Source organism: Sceloporus undulatus, chromosome 6, assembly GCF_019175285.1.
Source record: "Sceloporus undulatus isolate JIND9_A2432 ecotype Alabama chromosome 6, SceUnd_v1.1, whole genome shotgun sequence".
NCBI lineage: Eukaryota > Metazoa > Chordata > Lepidosauria > Squamata > Phrynosomatidae > Sceloporus > Sceloporus undulatus.
The window spans coordinates 116280646-116299475 of record NC_056527.1 but is presented as its reverse complement, the minus strand read 5'-3'; the positions used below and the strand labels follow the sequence as shown (position 1 = coordinate 116299475).

The window sequence follows — 18830 nt, the reverse complement described above, 5'->3', positions numbered from 1 at the left end:
GTGTGTGTGTGTATATGTATGTGTATATATATATATACACACAAAAAGATGTGTGTGCAAGCATATACATGCAGCATTACAGTTTCAGCTGCTCCACAGTTTGTGTGTGTGTGTGTGTGTGTGTGTGTGTATATATATATGCGTGAGTGTGCATATGCATATGTATGTGTGTGTATATACACACACACACACACACACAGAGCTGTGTATGTACACATATAAATACGGCTTCACACTTTTGGCAGTAACACTATAAGTGTGTGTGTGTGTGTGTATACATACACACACAAACACACATATATATAAACACTCAAGGAGACAGATGTGTGTGTACACATATAAATAAGGCATCACACTTTTGGCTGTGGCACAGTGTGTTTTTGTATATATATGTGCGTGTTTGTGTGTATATATTATTATTATTAACCTTTATTTATAAAGCGCTGTAAATTTACACAGCACTGTACATACAGTGCGCCCGCGCCATACGCGGGAGTGCCATACGCAGCCTTGAGCATACGTGCTCAAGCCGCGGGGCGTGCGCGGGGCAGAATGGGGGCACGTGCCTGTTGCGCCCTGCGCACGCCTGCGCCGCCGTGCACGAGCCCCATTGTTTCCAATGGGGCTCGAGCATAGGTGGAATTCGCCTTACGCGGAGGGATCTGGAACGGATCCCTCCGCGTAAGGCTAGGACGGACTGTACAATCTTTTTAATTGAACGGTTCCCTGCCCTCAGGCTTACAATCTAAAAAGACATACACACACACACACACACACACACACACAGACACACTCATACAGACAAATGTGTGTGTACACATAGAAAAGGCATCACACTTTTGGCTGTACCACTATGTGTATATATATAAGTATGTATGTATGTATTTATGTGTGTGCATATATATATACACACACACACACATATACAGATGGTGCATACCCCTTTCGTAAGTGGCTAAAGGCAGCAAATCTCGCGATATACCACGCTAAACAGTGACCTTATTCTTCACCCCTGGAAGTTAAAAATGTTGCGCCCCGTTCAGAGCCCCAAAGAGCATGCGCAAAGCTGCCGATGCACATTGGCAAACACACATTGTATTGGGCTGGTGTGGTGATCCAATCTGCACTGACCTTGCTTTGCGTGAATACGCATTGGCCGATGCGCAAGACCTCGATCCGGAAGGCCGCCCAGGTGTGGATGAATGAAGCGATATGACGCGAATATGAATTGGCAAAGCGTATTCAGAGAGCGCGAGTGTGGATGAACAATGCGATATGACACGAATACGAATCGGCCAATGCGAACTGACGCTCAAAAAGCCCCCGTGTGGCAAGGTCCACAGTCCTGCTTAATTCTCTGCTGTCCTATAGTTTTTAAAATGTCCCAGTTTTTATCTTCTCACATTTTCCTCCTTTATCCTAGGTTACGTGAATTACTTCAACCAGAGTTCAAAGCGCAAAAGGAATTTGCAATCAGCTTCTTCAGTACAGAGGGGAGAGGAAGGCTTGCTCTTTCTAGTAGGCTCAGGCAAAAGCAAACTGCTGCAGCCTCTCCTGGCTTGTGTGTACTAACACATTAATAACATCAGCCATCTTCACCACACTGATGTGGCTTGGCCAAACACACTTCCCAGTTTTCATTTGTGAAATGTTTTAGGGAATGTTATCATCGCCCTGGTCCTTGATTCTACCACCCTCATATTCATCTACCTCCTGCATTTGCCATGATTTGCCCCTTTCCAGCTCCCTCCCAACATTTCCAGTCTTTGCCCACCCACACCCTCAGGTCTTACCTTCAATAATGTGTTTCCGCGACAAGCCCCTTTCTGTCTCAGCCCTTGGAAGAAAACAAGAAGGGAACAAATTGGTAAAAACTGAGATATTAGGAAGCTGGGTTTATTTCTGCCCCTCTTCCTCTGATGTTCCTGGGTTTGTACATCCCCAAAAGACCTCTCTGTGTCATACTCTCCAACAGTCCCAATTAATTCTCTTGCCATCTCACTTTTTCAACTGCTTTTAAAATGTCCTGGTTTCGTTCTCCTCCCCCCACTTTCTGTTTTTATCCTGCAGCAATTGCTGCAAATGGGTTCAACATGCAATTGAACAGATGGTACAACTCTGAAGATGCCAGCCACAGATGCTGGCGAAACGTCAGGAAGAAACTTTTCTGGAACATGGCCACAGAGCCCAAAAAACCCACAAAAAACTAAAAAGATGATACAACTGCCTCTGTGTGAAATTTAACACACTGACACACACACTCCTCCTGAATAGCCTCCTGCCCCTGCGTCCCCTCCCTGCCTCAGTTCCCCAGGAATTTTGACTACTTACTGGCCTCCCCAGTAAATTTTAGTGGTGACGACATAACTGGAACGCCTGAAGAGCAGAGAGAAGAGGGGAAATTAGTACGAGTTGAGTCTCCTTTATCCGAAATGCTTGGCACCAGAAGTGCTTTGGATTACTTAAATGTTAAGATTTTGGAATATCTGCATATACATAAGGAAATATCTTCAGATGTGGCCCAAATCTAAACATGGAATTAATTTGATTTGTATATGCTTTATACACATAGCCTGGAGTTCATTTTATGCACAATAGTTTAATCATGTTGTGCGTGAAACAAAATCTGTGTAAACTGAACTATCAGAAAGCAAAGGTGTCACTATCACAGCAACCCATGCAGATAATTTTGGATTTTGGGGTATTTCAGATTTTGGAATACCAGGTAACCTGTAAAGCCACAAAAAGCCAGTAATTATTGGAAAGGCTTGTAAGGGAAGAAGATTTTTAGGACTGCATCTCCCAGCCTGGGGGAACCCCTCCTAATGTGTTGGAATACAACTCCCATCATTCCAGTGACCATGCTGACTGATGACAATGGAAGTTGCACCCCAATACATCTAGAAGGTTGGGGAAAGCTGATTTAATGCATCCCCATGAAATCACAAATAAGAGGAAGCTGTCACAAGGGTTCATATACAGTACTTTTTTAAGTGAACAGAACGGAACTTACCTCCATCCTTTGCTCCTCAGGATGTTCCCTAAGGTTTTTTCTGCTCTGATGAATGAAAACAATGAGAGAGAGAGAGAGAGAGAGATAAACATTTTAAAAGGAGTTGGTTGGCTCTGATGCATTAATAGCAATACCATGGGCCCTCCACATTCCTTGGGGTTACGGGCACAGTATCTCCATGAAAGTAGAAAAACTGCAAATAAAAAACCACAATTTTTTTAACCTGAGAGGACACCTTTATAGGAATCTCTGGGTCTTCCAGGGCATCTCTATGGTCTGCATCTGCCAGAAGCTGACCATTGAATTGTGCTGGAGGACCTACCAATGCCCAGAGGGGTGTTTTCTCCAGGAATCTCTCAGTCTTCCAATGTGATTCTATGGTCAGTTTCCACCAGAAGGTCCTAGAGGGAACATATTAATGAAATCCCTGAATAATCAACTCTGCAAAAGTCAAAGCTGCAAATGTGGTGGGTTGACTATTATTATTCAAATGTGGGCTTTTATATCGACTCCAGTCACTGAGCTGGCCTTGGCACAAATAAGAAAAAAATGTCAAACAGTATGAAAGCTGCAGCTGGAGCAATAGGTCCCAACATGTACCCGAAGGTAGCAGATGGCTTTTGCCTGGCATGCCTTGGAGGGTGTCATATTTTTGCTTTCGCCGCACGCCATCAGGAGAGGACAGTGTTCTGTTGTGATCCTTACCACAAGATAGCTTTTTGGACCATCACTCAGTACTGATGGGTCTTCCCTGGTCTTGTTCAGCTTAATTGTCATGTTCACCTTTGTGTTTCTACTGGGAGAACCTTATATACTCTGCCAAATATCATAAGAGAGCCTTAAAGGAAAAGGCCAGCGTGGGACTGCTGAACTAGAATGTATCTGCAAGTTTGATCAATAAGACTCCCAGGCATGACAGGCATTCAATTAATAAGAAGACAGTGCATTATCACTCATTTCTGCTACAGTCAAATGTTTCAATGTTTATTTCCTGTACTTTATACCTAAATTTTGCAGAGAAAATGTCATAGGCTGGTTTTTTATGCCCATTTACCCCCCCCCCCAAGATAAATCTTCATACATCAGAGGAAGTGGTTCCTCATATCCATAGACACTGACACCACAATAAATTAGTTATTTTTCCATGTGCCACAAAACATCTTGCTTCTGATGCAACCGACAGCTACTGGACTATGAAATAATTTTAAATTTCAGCTTCAGCAGCGAAGGCATATGGTCCAATTCCCCCCTGCACTCCATTTCATCTGTATTTTATAATACACCTCTCTGCATTTGTGTCTGGGGATCCCTTGTCAGATGGTCTCAAGACTACAATATGAAAATTAAAATGGTACCACATTCTTGATCACCCCCGAGCTTAGAAATACTGCTTTTGGGGGAACTACAGCAGTGTGAGTGTGTATGTGTTACCCTTTCGGACTACAGTAGGCAGAGCAATTCTGAGACTACAAATACACACCTAAGACATGCCAGCTTGCTCTTGCTGGTGTGGGCATCTGCCACCTATCCTTGAATAGTCCTGGTCTGTCTGCATCATCTGTTCAAGTCTTCTCTGTCATCCCATCACCTCGCCTCACCCTGTGACAGATTGCCTCTCGCTTTCTTGCCCGGCCCTTCCTCCAGAGTCAGCTAGCCCACAAATCTGGCCTGACAGAATCATGTCATGGGTTTCTCATTTCTGCCTCCCGAAAAGCCCTGAGACAGCGCTTTGCCACAAAAGTGTCCGGCAGGCAGAAGTAAAACAAGGCAGCGTGCCCCAAATATGCAAGAATCGGGAGAGAAGAAAAGGAAGAAGGAAGACCAGGAGGATTTGGGAGCAAGGGAAGGAATAATGGAGTAGATTATCACCAGATATTTGAGGCAAGGCTCAAACATAGAAGAGATCAGGTAGCGTAAGGGGAGGGGGCATGGAAAGGCACCTTTCCTACAGAGCTCTATGCAGATACCTGAGACTATTTCTGCTGCAAATGGATGTTAAATTTCCTGGAATTTGAGAATCTCCTCCCAGTATCCCCAGAGTCAGAAGGAGGAGGTTCCAGCCTCCAAGAAATACCCCTCCATACCATCTGAGAACAAAGATAGCAAAATGCAGGCATATGACTAACATCTTCAATTTTTTCCCCTCCTGTATGGTTTTTAGCACCTTGCCTGATGAAGAAGCCAGTGGAGCTTCAAAAGCTTGCAACATGTATATTGCGCATTTGGTTGGCCCCATAAAGGTATCATTGTTTGGATGTTATTGGATCTGCTGTATGGCCAACATGGCTATCCCTGGATGTTTTCCTGAGACTAAAGGATTAGAGTTGTCGAGACAAATGGTATGGTTCTCAGATGGGTTCTTCAGCATTTATCTTTAGGGAAATCGTATCTTTAGGGCTAAATCACACAGGGACAGAGTAGGTGTGGGTCAGGTTTTCTGTGCCTACACACTGCATTGCATTTGTATTATTTTATTTATGCCTTGCTTTCCCCCCAAAGCTGGGACTCTAGGCACCTCACAGAATATATAATAAGGTATGACTAAATGGTATTTGGGTGTCTATAGAATTAAAAAAACATTTAAAAATAGATTTAAAAGCAAATAATAAAATAGTCCTGCCCACATAGAGAAACCTTTATCTTGTAAAACAATAATTTTCTCAAAATATGATATATTAAAAAGTAGAACTCAAAGACATAACTGAGTTAGTCTGGAAAAACAGTATGCAAAGGGTTATGTAGCACCTTTGAAGCTAACCGAAAGAGAAAAGTTGGTAGCCTACGCTTTCATAGACTTGAGCTTACTTCCTTAGACCGCAAAACAGGTGGATGGACTCCATCAATGACTTTGCAAGACCTGAGCTGGGCAGTTGGTAATTAAGAATATTGGTGGCCTCTCATTCTCATTTAACTTGCCAAAAGTTAAAGCGCACATGTCATGAAATAACAATGACGAAGCCACCTTGAGTTGCAATATTGGGGGAAAAGCAGGAATAATAATAATAATAATAATAATAATAATAATAATAATATCATCACCATCATCATTTACTGCTCCTTGCAGTGTGGCAGGGAGAATTCCAAGAGATGCCAGTTTCTTTCCCTGGCACAAAGACACAACAGAGCTCCGTGGGTTGCATTTCTGCCTGTTGTGGGGAGTTTATGCAACCCACAGGCACACAGGGGATAGAAGTGGGCTCTCCTTGGAGTACCATACCCTGTTTTGTTTTGCTTTTTGGAAGATATTGAAGGTGTATGTAATAGGCGGACATACTTGCCAGAAGCGTAGACCTCAGCCGTGTCAAAGAGGTTGACCCCGTTCTCGTAAGCAATGGTGAGCACATTTTCGGCCATCTAGAAACAGAAAGATAATACAATAATGTCCCAAATCCACAAAACAATAGTAAAGGCTGAGGAGGGCCTGAGTGAGAAGGGGAGAAGGGACCAAGGAGTGAGTAACAGTGAGTGCTTACCTCATCTGAAATCTGAGAGCCAAAGGTCACCCAGGTACCTGCAGGGGAGAGAGATTGAGATTTTTGAGAGAAAAACGTAGCCATGATCTACCCAAAGACCTTTCTGAAACTCTTCTGTCACATCCCAGCAAGATCAATGCACAGAACTTCATCTGGATATAAGTTGGAACATTTCCTCTTTTTTGGATTGCAGTTCCCAGTATCCCTAAAAGGTGGAAATTTCCCATGTTCTAGAATCCTGGGCTGCTTCTCCCAAGAACTCACCAAGTCCAAGACAGGAAACGCGGAGTCCTGATTTGCCAAGATTTCTACAGAGGGGAGAGAGAAAAATGAATTGTTAAAAGGATAATTAGGTATACTATAGAGTAAATATTATCTAGAAATCCTTCAAGTGATCCTATACTACTACATTTCCTGTTGGGGTTTCATATAACCCCATACAAAGTCCTGTACAAGGCAGCTAAAGTTTTGCACCCAAAGGTTTTATAATCTGCCTCTGAAGGTGCATCTGAACTGTAGAAATAATGCAGTTCAACAAGACTTTAGGTGCTGTAGATCCCAAGATTGGTAGTTTTACAAGGTCCTGAGTGCCACAAATTTATCCACTCTACATTCAAAGATGCCCACTTTGGCAAGCCATCGCTGCTTCCAGTGGCAGTGAATTCCACAGTTTAACTATGCCCTTTTATGAAAGTCCTTGTTTTCTCTCTCCTGATGTTTCCAGAATCCCTCTTCCATGCATGACTCCTATAGATTCCAGGATAATGAGAAAGGGAGAAAGCTTTTTGGGTGGTGGAGGTGGAAATCCTGTCACCTTCCAGATGTTGTTGGACCACAGTGTCCAGCAGCCCCACCCAGGAAAGCCCTAGCAAAGTGTGATGGGAGTTGCAGTCCAGCGACATCGGCAAGTCTCCAGGATTCTGCGAGAGCCAGAACAACTGCATAATAATAAATAATAATATAATTTATTTGTATCCCGCCCAATCACGGGGAATGGATAGTTAAGTGCAGCTACATTTTTCTTTCCTTCACTTGCTATCAAGTGTGCAACGGAAAACACACCGAGGAGGAATTAATCCTTCTTAACTGGTTCAATATGCCTTCTGCGCATCTCTTGGCTGAGCAAATCAAGCAGCGACCAGGGCCAGGACTCTGGGCTCCTCTTTGGGAGAGGCACAGCGGTGCCCTTGGAAGTGCCCAGCTCCATGCACCTCACTTCTGCCCCCCATGTTCATTAGCGCTGCCATGCGCCCAGTGTGCCTCTCGCATCTTCATTAGCGAATTGATCTACCGCTGTGAGCGATAACCGAGATAAAAATAGATGAGAAGCTGAGCTCGGGGCTTTGAAACGGGGTCACTGCTGCGGTGACTGGGAGGTTCTGGGGAGAAAATGTGGAAGGGGGACGACAACAGGATGGGACAGAGCTTCAGAGAAATGCTCCAGGGTGCCGGGAAAGAAAGGGAGACAAATTCTGTCTTCTTACAGTCATTTTTAACTGCCTCCGCATCTGCTTCTGGAGAAGAGCACAGTAGCTTTCTGCAAAGACCCCTGGCTGTTTCCACACATGCTTTAGCGGCATATTCTCACATGCCAAGGGGTTGGAGTACATGGCCCCTTGGGATCCCTTTCACCTCTATGAATCCACTCTGGTAGCATTAGACTGGGGAAGAAATAACCCTGAATTGCCAGATGAAGTGCTTTATGCAATGCCAGTGCTTGGTTCTGGAACAAGAGGAGCGCATCATCAAATACATACCCTCCAACTGGTCTGGCAAGGACAGCCACAGTTAATCCTCTGCCATCTCACTTTCTCATCTCCTGTTAAAATGTCCAGGTTTCCCTCTCCTCCCCATGCTTCCCCCCTTTGTCCTCAGCTTACATCAAACTGCATTCAAATTGCAAAATGTAATGCAAACTGAGTTTGAAGTGCAACTGTGGCTGGAATGGCAGCTTTTACCATTTTCCCCCATTGACAACTGGTTAGGGACACTCCCTCCAACTGTCTGGTTTGGCAGGGACAGTTCAGATTAATCCTCTTTTGGTACCAGTTTTTCATATTGTTTTTAAAATGGCCCAATTTCCCTTTCCTCCTCCCACTTTCCCCTTTTGTCCTCAGCTTTCTTCACTTGCGGCAAACTGATTTGAAAGTGCCAAAAGTAGTTTGCACTCAGTTAGCAGAGGGAGAGGACAGGAGGCGGCAGATCTTGCCCTTCCCAGTCAGCTCAGGCAAAAACAAGCTGCTGCCACCTCCTCTAACTTGCGTGTTCTTCTTCATTAACAACTTTTGCTATCTTGATCACACACAAGAGGATATTTGGCTACTTGTGTTCCGTTTTAATCTGAGAAATGATGAAGGGTGTGCAAATATGTTGCTATAAATCAAGTTCGTTCTTGTTGTTGTTGTTGTTGTTGACATTACAGTTGCTTCCAACTAACGGTGACCTGAAGGTGAAATTATCACAGCGTTTTCTTGGCAAGATTTGTTCAGAGGAGGGTTGTCATTTCTTTCCCCTGAGGCTGAGAGACTGTGACTTGCCCAAGGTCACCCAGTGGGTTTCATAGCTGAGCTAGGAATCAAACCTTGTTTTCTAGAGTCGTAGGCCAACACTCAAACCATTATGTCACACAAGTCCAAAGTGCATTTCCATTGCTCCTGAGTAACACAATACACTTTTGTTGCCACAAATTGAGGGACAGTTTGTGCAGGGACAGTCTGCGCATAGTGAATGAGCCTCAGTGCGGCACTCTTGATTTAAATGAATACCCTCAAAACCCTTAGCCTCCCTGTGGACCCCCAAGGCTCTTCTTGTAGCCCTTGGGCTTTCTACATTGCCCTTTTTCTACAGAGAAAATGGTGAATTGGTTTTTTTGGGGGGAGAACTGCAGGAAAGGCAATTCACCATTTTAAAAAGTTGTAGATTTCTCCTTCTTCCTGCATTTTTTAATGTCAAAAAACCCGCATTCTAAAAGAGGAGGAAGACCTTTAATGAATTCCAGTTTAAAAAAAATAAAATAATTTAAAGTGTTTTAACAGTCTGTGCCGCCCTGGGGTTGCCGACAGTTGCCCACGTTTGCTTTAGGCTCATTAAATGGAACTAGTGGACCTGAATCTCGTTACTTTTCCTCTACTTTTTGTCCCCTCAACCTCCAGGCCTCTTCTGACTTCTCAGAGCAAAATAACTGCATAACGGTGAGACTGGAACCAGGGACACAATCATCCACATTCTGCAAATGCAAACGGGGACATGTGGGGCCAAACGACATTAGCGCGTGGTCAGGATGGGAAAAGTGATGAATGAGGAAGAACACCCCAGCAAGGAGATGCTGCAGGAGAGGTTTGCTTCTGGGACAGTTGGAGAATGTGCAGAAAGGCCCATCTCTCTACTCAGATGTGAAGAATTCTCCAGGTGATGTTGGGTTCAGCCTATCCTACCTCGCAGGGTTGCTGTGGACAAAAAAGTGGGGGGAGGATGGAGGGGAGTGGACCACAGCTTAACCACAGAACACAGACTTCATGTAAAGTACAAAAACACTGCAAATCCACAAAACAGTGATAACTTTATCCTAAAAGGGGACCAAGGGACTGGGACACAATTCTGAGGTTTCTGCCTCCAACAAAGGTTAAACCTTCTTCAACTGGGATTGCGTTTGGCATGTTTTGCCTAATCAGCACCTAAAAAGTTTCCCAACCAAATGCAACAACAGAGACTTTTTTGAGAAATGCAGTGTTCTCTGCCTAACAAGGGACCCAGGCAAAGGACAGAGGCAACCTGGGTCTCAAAGGTAGCATCTTCTGTGTTGCTAATGGAGTTTAAATTCTATTTCCTGGCCTGAAGGAAGCATATTTGTATTGCTAATGGATTTTAAATTTTATTTCTTGGACTTTTAAGACTGTGTCTCCAGGAACCCACACGGCCAAAAGGAATGGCCTGCCTGGATATCCCTCCATATCATCTTAACTGAGAACGACAGCATCATCTTGACAAAATGTAGGCCTGTGACTCTTAATGTTGTTGTTGCCTTTTTCTGTCTCCTGTATGATTTTTAATACCTTTGCCTGATGAAGAAGCCAGTGGAGTTTTGTGCATTTGAGTTGGTCCCATAAAGGTATCACTGCTTTGTGGATCGCTATTGTACTTTTCCGTATGGCCAGCAACATTCTTTCTGTGTTTGTTAAAGTCGTGTGTGTTGTGTACCTTGAAGTTATTTCTGACTTATGCTGACCGTAAGGGGTTTCTTGGCAAGATTTGTTCCCAGCTCCTTTTGGAACTTGGAACAGCTACAGAAAGCATAGAAACCCAGCACTTTCTTCTTTCCCGATGGCTTCTCCCCAGAATGCTCTCCAAACTCCATGCCAAAAGTGAAAAAAGAACTTAAAAGAAATTGGCACGTCCTTAGTTTCTATGTATCCCAACTTACTTGAAAGCGAAGGAGCAGGGTCAAAGCAAGCGATCAAGCAAACCAGTTGGCCATCTCCCCAGCGATCCAAGAGCGATGGGTAGGCCAACTCCCTTCCTTCCTGCCCTCCCCATGCCAGGGGGATAAGTATCACTGTCCCCCAAATGCCAGCTGCTGCGTTGATACGGATCATGGCTTGGCCTCATAATTAAACCATAAGGGATCGGTGGAAAACAGATGGCAGGAGGCGAGGGGCCAGAAATGCAATCCAGCAACCTCTCCTCCCACCCGGGCGATTCTAGCCTTGCCTTGGTGGACTAGAACCAGGGAAGTTTCTTTCGGGGGCTGCCACCCTCTCCTGCATCCCCCGGCTAGTGTGGGTAATATTGCCATGCTCTGTTTGGCTCAATCTCTTCCATTCAGCAGGAATTCTTAACTGGCTTTTATGGCAAATACGATCCCTGTTTTTCTCCGGCCCAGAAAGTAGCTTGGAGTTGAGTCTGCAAAACAGGGATGGACACTCATGTGCAAGTTCCTAGCTCAGTGGTCCACAAATTGTGGTCTTTAAGAGGTTTTGGACTTCAGCTCACAGAAGCCTCAGCCATGTTGGCCAATAGTCTGGGATTCTGGGAGATGTAGTCCAAAACCCTTAAGACCACAGTTTGGGGACCACTGCCCTAGCTAATGGGCTAGGGCCAGCTCATACTAGCCCTCTGGCTTGAATCTGTCCCAGTTGGCCTACATATTCTGAGCGTAAAGCAGGGAAATGGGGTGCAGATGGAGGTAATTGATTTTGGGGCACCATTAGATGGTGATAGACTTGAAGAAAGCTTGGACTGCAGGAAAGCTGTCACAAGCGAATGCCAATAAAACGATCTGTTGTTGCTTGCCTTCAAGTGGCTTCCGACTGAGATCATGTGACTTGACCAAGATCACTCTGGGTTTCATGGCTAAGCTGAGAGTTGAACCCTGGACTCCAAAGCCGTAGTCCAGCACTCAAACCACTATGCCACACACCAGCACTAATAAATGATCTTAGCACTCTCTTAATCACTAGGAGTACAACATGGGATGTTGTTGTGGTTGTTGTTGTCTGCCTTCAAGTCATTTGCAACTTACAGTATGGCAACCCTAAGGCAAGCAGGGTTTTCTTGGCAAGATTTGTCCAGAGGGGGTTTTGCCAGTGCTTTCTTCTGAGGCTCACAGAGTGCAACTTGCCTAAGTCCATCCAGTGGCTGGGGAGGGATTCAAACTCTGGTCTCCAGAGTTACCATCCAATGCTCATATCATTGGACTATGCTGGCTCTGTATTATCGTGATCCAAATCTCTCCAAGGAAGATGCAAAGTGATCACTCCAGACAGCTCAAGAAAGCCAACCCAGGTACAAAAAGGAGCTGGAGCATTGTGGGATGATGCCGTTTTTGGGGACGACAATTCCCAGGATCCCCTAGTTACCATGGCTGTTTTGCAAGGTGACTGGGTGACCATAGGAGGTTTAGTCCAAACCTATTTTTCCAGTGTTGGGGATAGATTAAAACCACCCTGCAAATTTCTTAGCCTTTTTAACCAGCAGGAGAATGACTTTTGCCATCTAGTGAGGTGGAAAGAGAATTTGTGGTGGGTCAAGAGGTTTAATTTACATGGTTTCCCAAAAACGAAAAAGAAAGTCAGTAAATTGTGACAAATGGACTTTACATAAAATCTCAAAAAGGGTAAAACCTATTTAAAAGGTGAATGATTGCTGTTAAATGTGTCCTTTTTTGGCCAGAAGAAAAAGCATGGTCCAGAGGACTTTGCACATGTTCAGAACAAACACACTGACAGTCGTCTTATACCGGTGCCAAGCAAGCCTTGTTCTCATGGGGGATAACCTGTCAACACACAAGCACACATATGCACTTCCAACAACACGACAATCCCGTTGATACTTTTATTTTCTAATTGGAGTTGGTGCCAGAGGGTCACTTGAAACGCCCTTTCCCTTCTAACCCTTTTTAAAAAACCCTAATAAACTTTCCCCAGGGCAACTCCTTTAGAGGGAAAACGCAGCTATAAATATTGAACATCAGCCATAAATATTAAATAAGGTTTTCATCTACATCTATAAGATAAATGAGACCAGAGTTGGGAAATACTCTGCAACCAGAAACATACAAGGGGACTTATTTGTTACTGGGTCTAGCCTTGATTTTTTGGGGGGGAGGGCTAGATTTCTATGCAAACAAGTTTGGCAAAGTTATTTTTTGGGACTCTGACTCCAAGAACCCCGGCCTAGCCAGCTTGGGGCCAGGGCTGCTAGGGGATTCTGGGAGCTGCAGTTCCCCCAAATAACTTTCCCATGCTTTGCTCTGCAGCTGAGCACTGTGACCTTCACTTACCCCACAAGTCTCCGCAGTGCCAGGCCGGTACCCAGACTCCTCACATTGTGTGCCCACATTTGCACATCCCACCAGCCTTATATGACCCCTTTCCTACCACACTCCCCACTTTTTAGTTGTGCAGTGCCTCCATCTTTTAATCTGTTGTGGTGCCGAGGTGCAAGGAGACACAGAGCAGCAATGATGGGATCCGTGAGACATTTTGGAGGCTGGCCAGCCCCAACAGCCATCCCACCCGTGTGCGTTGTGTTGTGTGTACATCGCTACCGTTGAGGGAATTTGACCTGAGAGGCCTGGCTGGCGGCCCAGTCCACACCACTTGACAACAACCACAACTACGCCAACAACACCCACCGGGCCCTGTTCCCACTTGGGGCTGTGCCCATGTCCTGCTTCTGGTCTCCTTTCCTCCACAGCTTCTGTCTAGGTGGGTCTCTGCAGGCAGGCTTTTTGTGTGTCGTTCTGGGGTGGGTTTTATATGGGATGGGTATTGCGATTTTATTGGGGTTTTCATATTTTGTAATTTTAGATTGTTTTTAGCTGATGTTTTAATTTTTTTAAATTGCAATATGTGTTTAAAATTGTGATTGTGAGCCACCTTGGGTCCCTTCGGGGAGAAAGGCGGAATAGAAATTAAATAATAAATAAATAAATAAAAATAAACAAGTTGGCCTCCCTGGCACCACCATTGCCCCCATTTGGCTGATCCTTTCCCACATATAATACACACACACACACACACACACACACACGACCCCCCACAGGGTAGAAAGGCTTGGCTTTCTGGCCCAAAGGAAGCCCCCTTGAAGTAACTACTAGGCCTTTGGGCCCTTCCAGTGCAGGAAGCATTTCCACAAATGCAGCCTAAAGTAGACTAAGGTGTGAAGGCAGTGTCAGGGTGTCTTGGGCCCAAACACACTGCAGAAATAACCCACTTTGAGACCGCTTTAACTGCCCTGGCCCAATGCTAGGCAATTCTGGGAACTGTAGTTTTGGGAGACATTTAGCCTTCTCTGTCCAAGAGCTCTGGTGCCACAGCAATGTACAGTTCCCAGCATTCCCTAGCACTCAGCCAGGGCAGTTAAAGTGGTCTCAAACTGGGCTATTTCTGCAGTGTGCTCTGGCCCTAGGTGGCTCCTCTTCTGTGGTGACACAAATGAAGGGCAGAGAGGCCCAATGGTCAAGCCAAGCCTGTCCAGTTCCCGAAATACAGACCTTTCTTAGCTGCGCTCTGCAAAATGTTTGCCCCACATGAACCCCCCCCCCTCCCCAGCCGAGACCACTGCGTCCCAGGAACCCTCCTCCATCTTGCTCAATCCTACATTATAGATTTTCTGGCTCTCCCTCATGTGTCACTGTCTTTTATACACCACAAAAACACCAATGCTACTAGGACCCCACAATCTGCCCCCCCCTCGCCATCATTGTGAGCAAATGATAACCTTAGGTTCAGCAAAGAAGCCATCTAACTTAATTAAAATGCCCAATGCGAGATTAAAAGCCTCCCAAAGCCAAGGAGGAGGGGGACCAAAGAGCAGGGGGGGAGAGGTTTTCATTAACTTTTGGGGATCCTGTTTGCTCCCACACCCCCCCCAAGAGAGCTGGTGTGAGTGTCACAGACCTTGCAATACCCCCCTCTTACGCTTTAGGGCTAAAGGGTAGCAGTGGGTTCCCCTCCATTGAGGAGGAAGGGATCAGCTTGGCATCACTCACCTGCCCACCTTTCTCCAGTGGTGCCCCCCCCATGAGCACAAGAAGACTTGCAGTGCCACCCAGAGGTCCCCAGCATCAATGCTGCAGTCTTTCCTCCTCAAAGTGGAGGGAAAGGGTTCAGGGAGCCCCCCCCCTTTGCAACCCCTCCTGCTGCTATCACTAGTTGTCATCCCATAGTCCCCCACAGCAATGGAGCCATGGGCTGCTTAAGAAACACCCCCCACACACACAACCCCTTTCCTTCTTGATTCCCTCAATCTGCCACCCAGATATATTTCCCGCAATGCCTGGAAAGTGCCCCTCCATTCTTCTCTGGGCCCCATCTCTACCCCCTGAACCCCAAGAAGGAGCACCCCCAACAACTGCCCTCCTCAGCCACTCCAGACCCCCAGGGACCACCCAATGTCTCAGACCCCCGCAAACCGATCCCTCCCAAACCCACCGTTAGCATCCCCCCCAAAAAAAACGCTGGCACACCCCTCTCCCCCTCCTCCCACTGCCTTGCTAGACCCCCCCCCCATGGCAGGCTCCCGACCCCCCTTACAATAAACACCCTACATTTTCTCCCCCCCCCCCACACCCAAACATTCAATACCAGATTCTGGGGTGACGTTTGCCCCCCCCCACACCACACACAAGTGGGTTGTTTTGGACTGTCATCGCAACGCTGCTCTGAGATGGGGTCACCTCAGCCCCCCAACTGGAACCCAAGGAGGGATCGGATCCCTCTCCCCCAAAAAAGCGGAAATTCTGATCCACCCTAAAATGGGGATTCCGATCTCCCTCAAGGTAAACTCTCCGGATCCCTCCACATTGGAGGTTCCTAATCCCCCCAAGCCCCTACCCCCCAAATCCCTGCCGCATACCCCCCTCCCTTCCTCCCCGCCAAGTACCTGTAGTTCATGCCGGTGGCTCTGCCGGTGGACTCCCGGAGGAGGAAGGCGATGTGGGGCAAGTTCTGGCCAGGGGCCCGGGGTCCCAGGGCCAGGCGAGCTCCTTTGCCGGGGGGCCCCGCGTAGCCCCCCTTGCCCTTTTGGCCTTGGCCCCGGGAGCCCCCTCCGCCGCCCCCGCAGAGCCGGTCCTCGCTGCTCCGGCTCCGGAGGTTCTGCTCCGTGCAGGCGATCGAGACTTGCATGGCTGGGGCTTGCTTTTTTTTGGGGGGGGTGCTGGGGGATCCCCAAAAGGTCCCTGTTAGATCTGAGCCCAGAGAGAGGAGAGAAGAGAGGCGAGGCAAGGATGCTACAAGGCTGCTCTGAGAGGGGAGTCGGGGGCTAGGAAGCGGGGCTCCCCCAAGGTCCCGGGGAGCCTCTGTCCCGCCGGGCTGCCTTCGCCCCACTTCTGGGGAGACTAGAGCTGGGACTCATTTGCATGACAAGCCCCGCCCACTTCGGCCGAGGGGGGGCGGCGGCAGCAGAGCGGGGAGGACCAGGGAGAAGGATGCTCAGGGAGGGATGCAGGCGGAGAGGCCGAGGGACCACAGGCTGCCCTTCTCTCCTGCTCTGAGCAAATGGGAGGGGAGGAAGGCACCCAGGACTCTTGGGGAGAGTGGGTCGCTGGCTGACAGATGGGGCCAGCTTTGCAAAGGGGACCACGTGGGCCCCCTTCTGTCCCCCCCCCTTCTCCCCAAAGGCTTTTCTTCCTCTTCCTAATCCAGCCAGAGAGGAAAGAGAAAGGCATCATCCATCAGGGCTGGGAGGAAGGAGAGGATTGGGGGTAATGGCTGTTTAAGGGAGAAAGGCTTAAGCATTGGGGGGGCGGGTAGCCAGAGGGATGGCCAGAATAAATGGATGGGCTATTAGGGAGGGAGGGAGGGGGAGTCCATCTGGGATGGGGGAGCTTGGCAGGGGCGGGCTGCCCCCTTCTGGAGGGACAGAGGAAGGGCGGCTCATTTCCCTTCCTTGAGCTGCATCCACACTGGAGAAATAACCCAGTTTGGCACCACTTTTAACTGCCCTGCTTAAGGCTATGGAATTCTGGGAGTTGGAGTTTGTTGTGGGGCCCAGAGCGGAGCTCTGCTCTGCTATTGGCCCCACAACAAACTCCAACTGCCAGAATGCCATAGCCTTGAGCCAGAAAAGAGGTAAAGTGGTGCCAAACTGGGTTATGCAGTCTTGGTCAAGCCTTACCCCAGAGGAGGTTGGGTTGGGTTGTCTCCTTGCTCCTCTCTGCCCAGATGCCCACTTTGCAAAACAAGAAAAGAACCATTGCTTATCCATTGCATGGGAGCCAAAGGCTTTCCTTCAAGGGAAGGATCCCACAAAAATCATATCCGTGAGGCACATGGAGGCACAACGTACCACCACTGGAAAGACACTTTCCTTTTGGGGCTTTGCAGTGATGTCAGGTGGTTCCATGAACAAATGAATGAACACATTGCAGGGCACCTGCAGGACTAGGCCTGTGACATTGGAAGCCACTCTGGTTCCCACCTGGAAAATGTGGATTACAGGAACTGAAAGCCATCAAGAGGATCCCATTCCCAGTTAAGCAGCAGCACAACAGGCAGAGGTTAAACAGGTACAAAGGCTTTCATGGCCGGCATCCATAGATTTTTGTGGGTTTTTTGGGCTTTGTGGCCATGTTCTAGAAGAGTTTTTCCTGACATTTTGCCAGCATCTGTGGCTGGCATCTTCAGGAATCTGTGGCTGGCAAAACGTCAGGAATAAACTCTTCTAGAACATGGCCACAAAGCCTGAAAAACCCACAAAAGTGCCCCTCCATTCTTCTCTGGGCCCCATCTCTACCCCCTGAACCCCAAGAAGGAGCAGCCCCCCAAAAATATACAGGTACAGATTTTCCTGCCAGAAAGGGATAGGAAGCATTCAGCTGCTCAGTTTCTGCTTGTGCCACACTTGATAGGAAGGGCAGGAACCCAGCCAGCATGGTTGGTAGGGAATTACCCAACTTCAAAATTTAAGGGTTGTGCCCCTATTTCTACTGGGTGATAGATAGATAGATAGATAGATAGATAGATAGATAGATAGATATTACCATCCAAACCAACTTTTGTTTTTTAAAAGATATGCTTCCTGCATTTAGAGTCTGTTAAGGTCTGCCACAAAATGAACATCGGATAGATAAAACCCAGATATTGCAGAAAAGCAGGGTTTTGGGTAACTGGGTGGCATGCCACCCAATCCTCGGTTTTCCTCTAGTCTCTCCAGCTGGCCAAGCGGCAGAATAAACTGCGCGGCACAAAAGCCTTGGGCAAATGTCCTTAATTTGCATAATTTATTCAGACAGCGGAATGAGGCTTTTCTCATTGCGAGATTTAGATTACCTCTGCAAAGATTTCTGATCAGCCTTTGCAAGCCTGAGCTCCCAACATACGTATATGTTATGTGTCTTTAGAGGAAGGGAATAAAATGCAGCCTTAGCAAACCAAACCAGTCAGTGAAGGTTGTATGCTGATACCTACCGGAGAAATTACAAAAATGGCAAGAGGCGGGAGGTTGGGGACTATTTCCTTGGCAAAGAACGAGAAGGGACCCCTGAAATTCAGTTTTTGTGCGAAAAAAGAATTGACATTAACAGGCAATAAAGAGGCTATTGATCAATAATGCTGCGGTCACCCTGAAAAGGCAACACTAAAGGAAGAGTAAAGGAAGTCAAGCTTAACTTTGGTTTGTTCCACATCCACAATGAAAACATTAAAATTGCTTAGCCTCCTTTTCTGGCTGCCACTGAATAAAAAAGGCATTTGGGATTGAAGGAGCCAAAGCATAATGGAAATTCAAACAAGGGAGAGGATGGAAGCTCGGCAAGAGATGTCAACATTTGAGAGCCAAAACATTTCAGACAGTGAAAATACTGTACCATCTGAGTCAGTTAAGACAATAGCTTAAGTCAAGGT

At 46.9% G+C, this 18830-nt stretch overlaps 1 protein-coding gene across 1 annotated transcript in view; it reads right to left on the bottom strand.

Annotated features, from left to right (window-relative positions):
* Positions 1-16636, bottom strand: part of KCNAB3 (potassium voltage-gated channel subfamily A regulatory beta subunit 3) — a 27069-nt gene extending 10433 nt beyond the window's left edge. Inside the window, exons 1-7 of the mRNA XM_042473915.1 lie at positions 15871-16636; positions 6751-6794; positions 6487-6524; positions 6288-6367; positions 3014-3058; positions 2332-2376; positions 1794-1837 (exon numbers count right to left, since the gene is read on the bottom strand). Of these exons, the coding sequence (XP_042329849.1) occupies positions 1794-1837; positions 2332-2376; positions 3014-3058; positions 6288-6367; positions 6487-6524; positions 6751-6794; positions 15871-16112 (538 nt within the window). The 5' untranslated portion in view covers positions 16113-16636. The remainder of the gene's footprint in view (positions 1-1793; positions 1838-2331; positions 2377-3013; positions 3059-6287; positions 6368-6486; positions 6525-6750; positions 6795-15870) is intronic.
* Positions 16637-18830: the final 2194 nt, after the last annotated feature.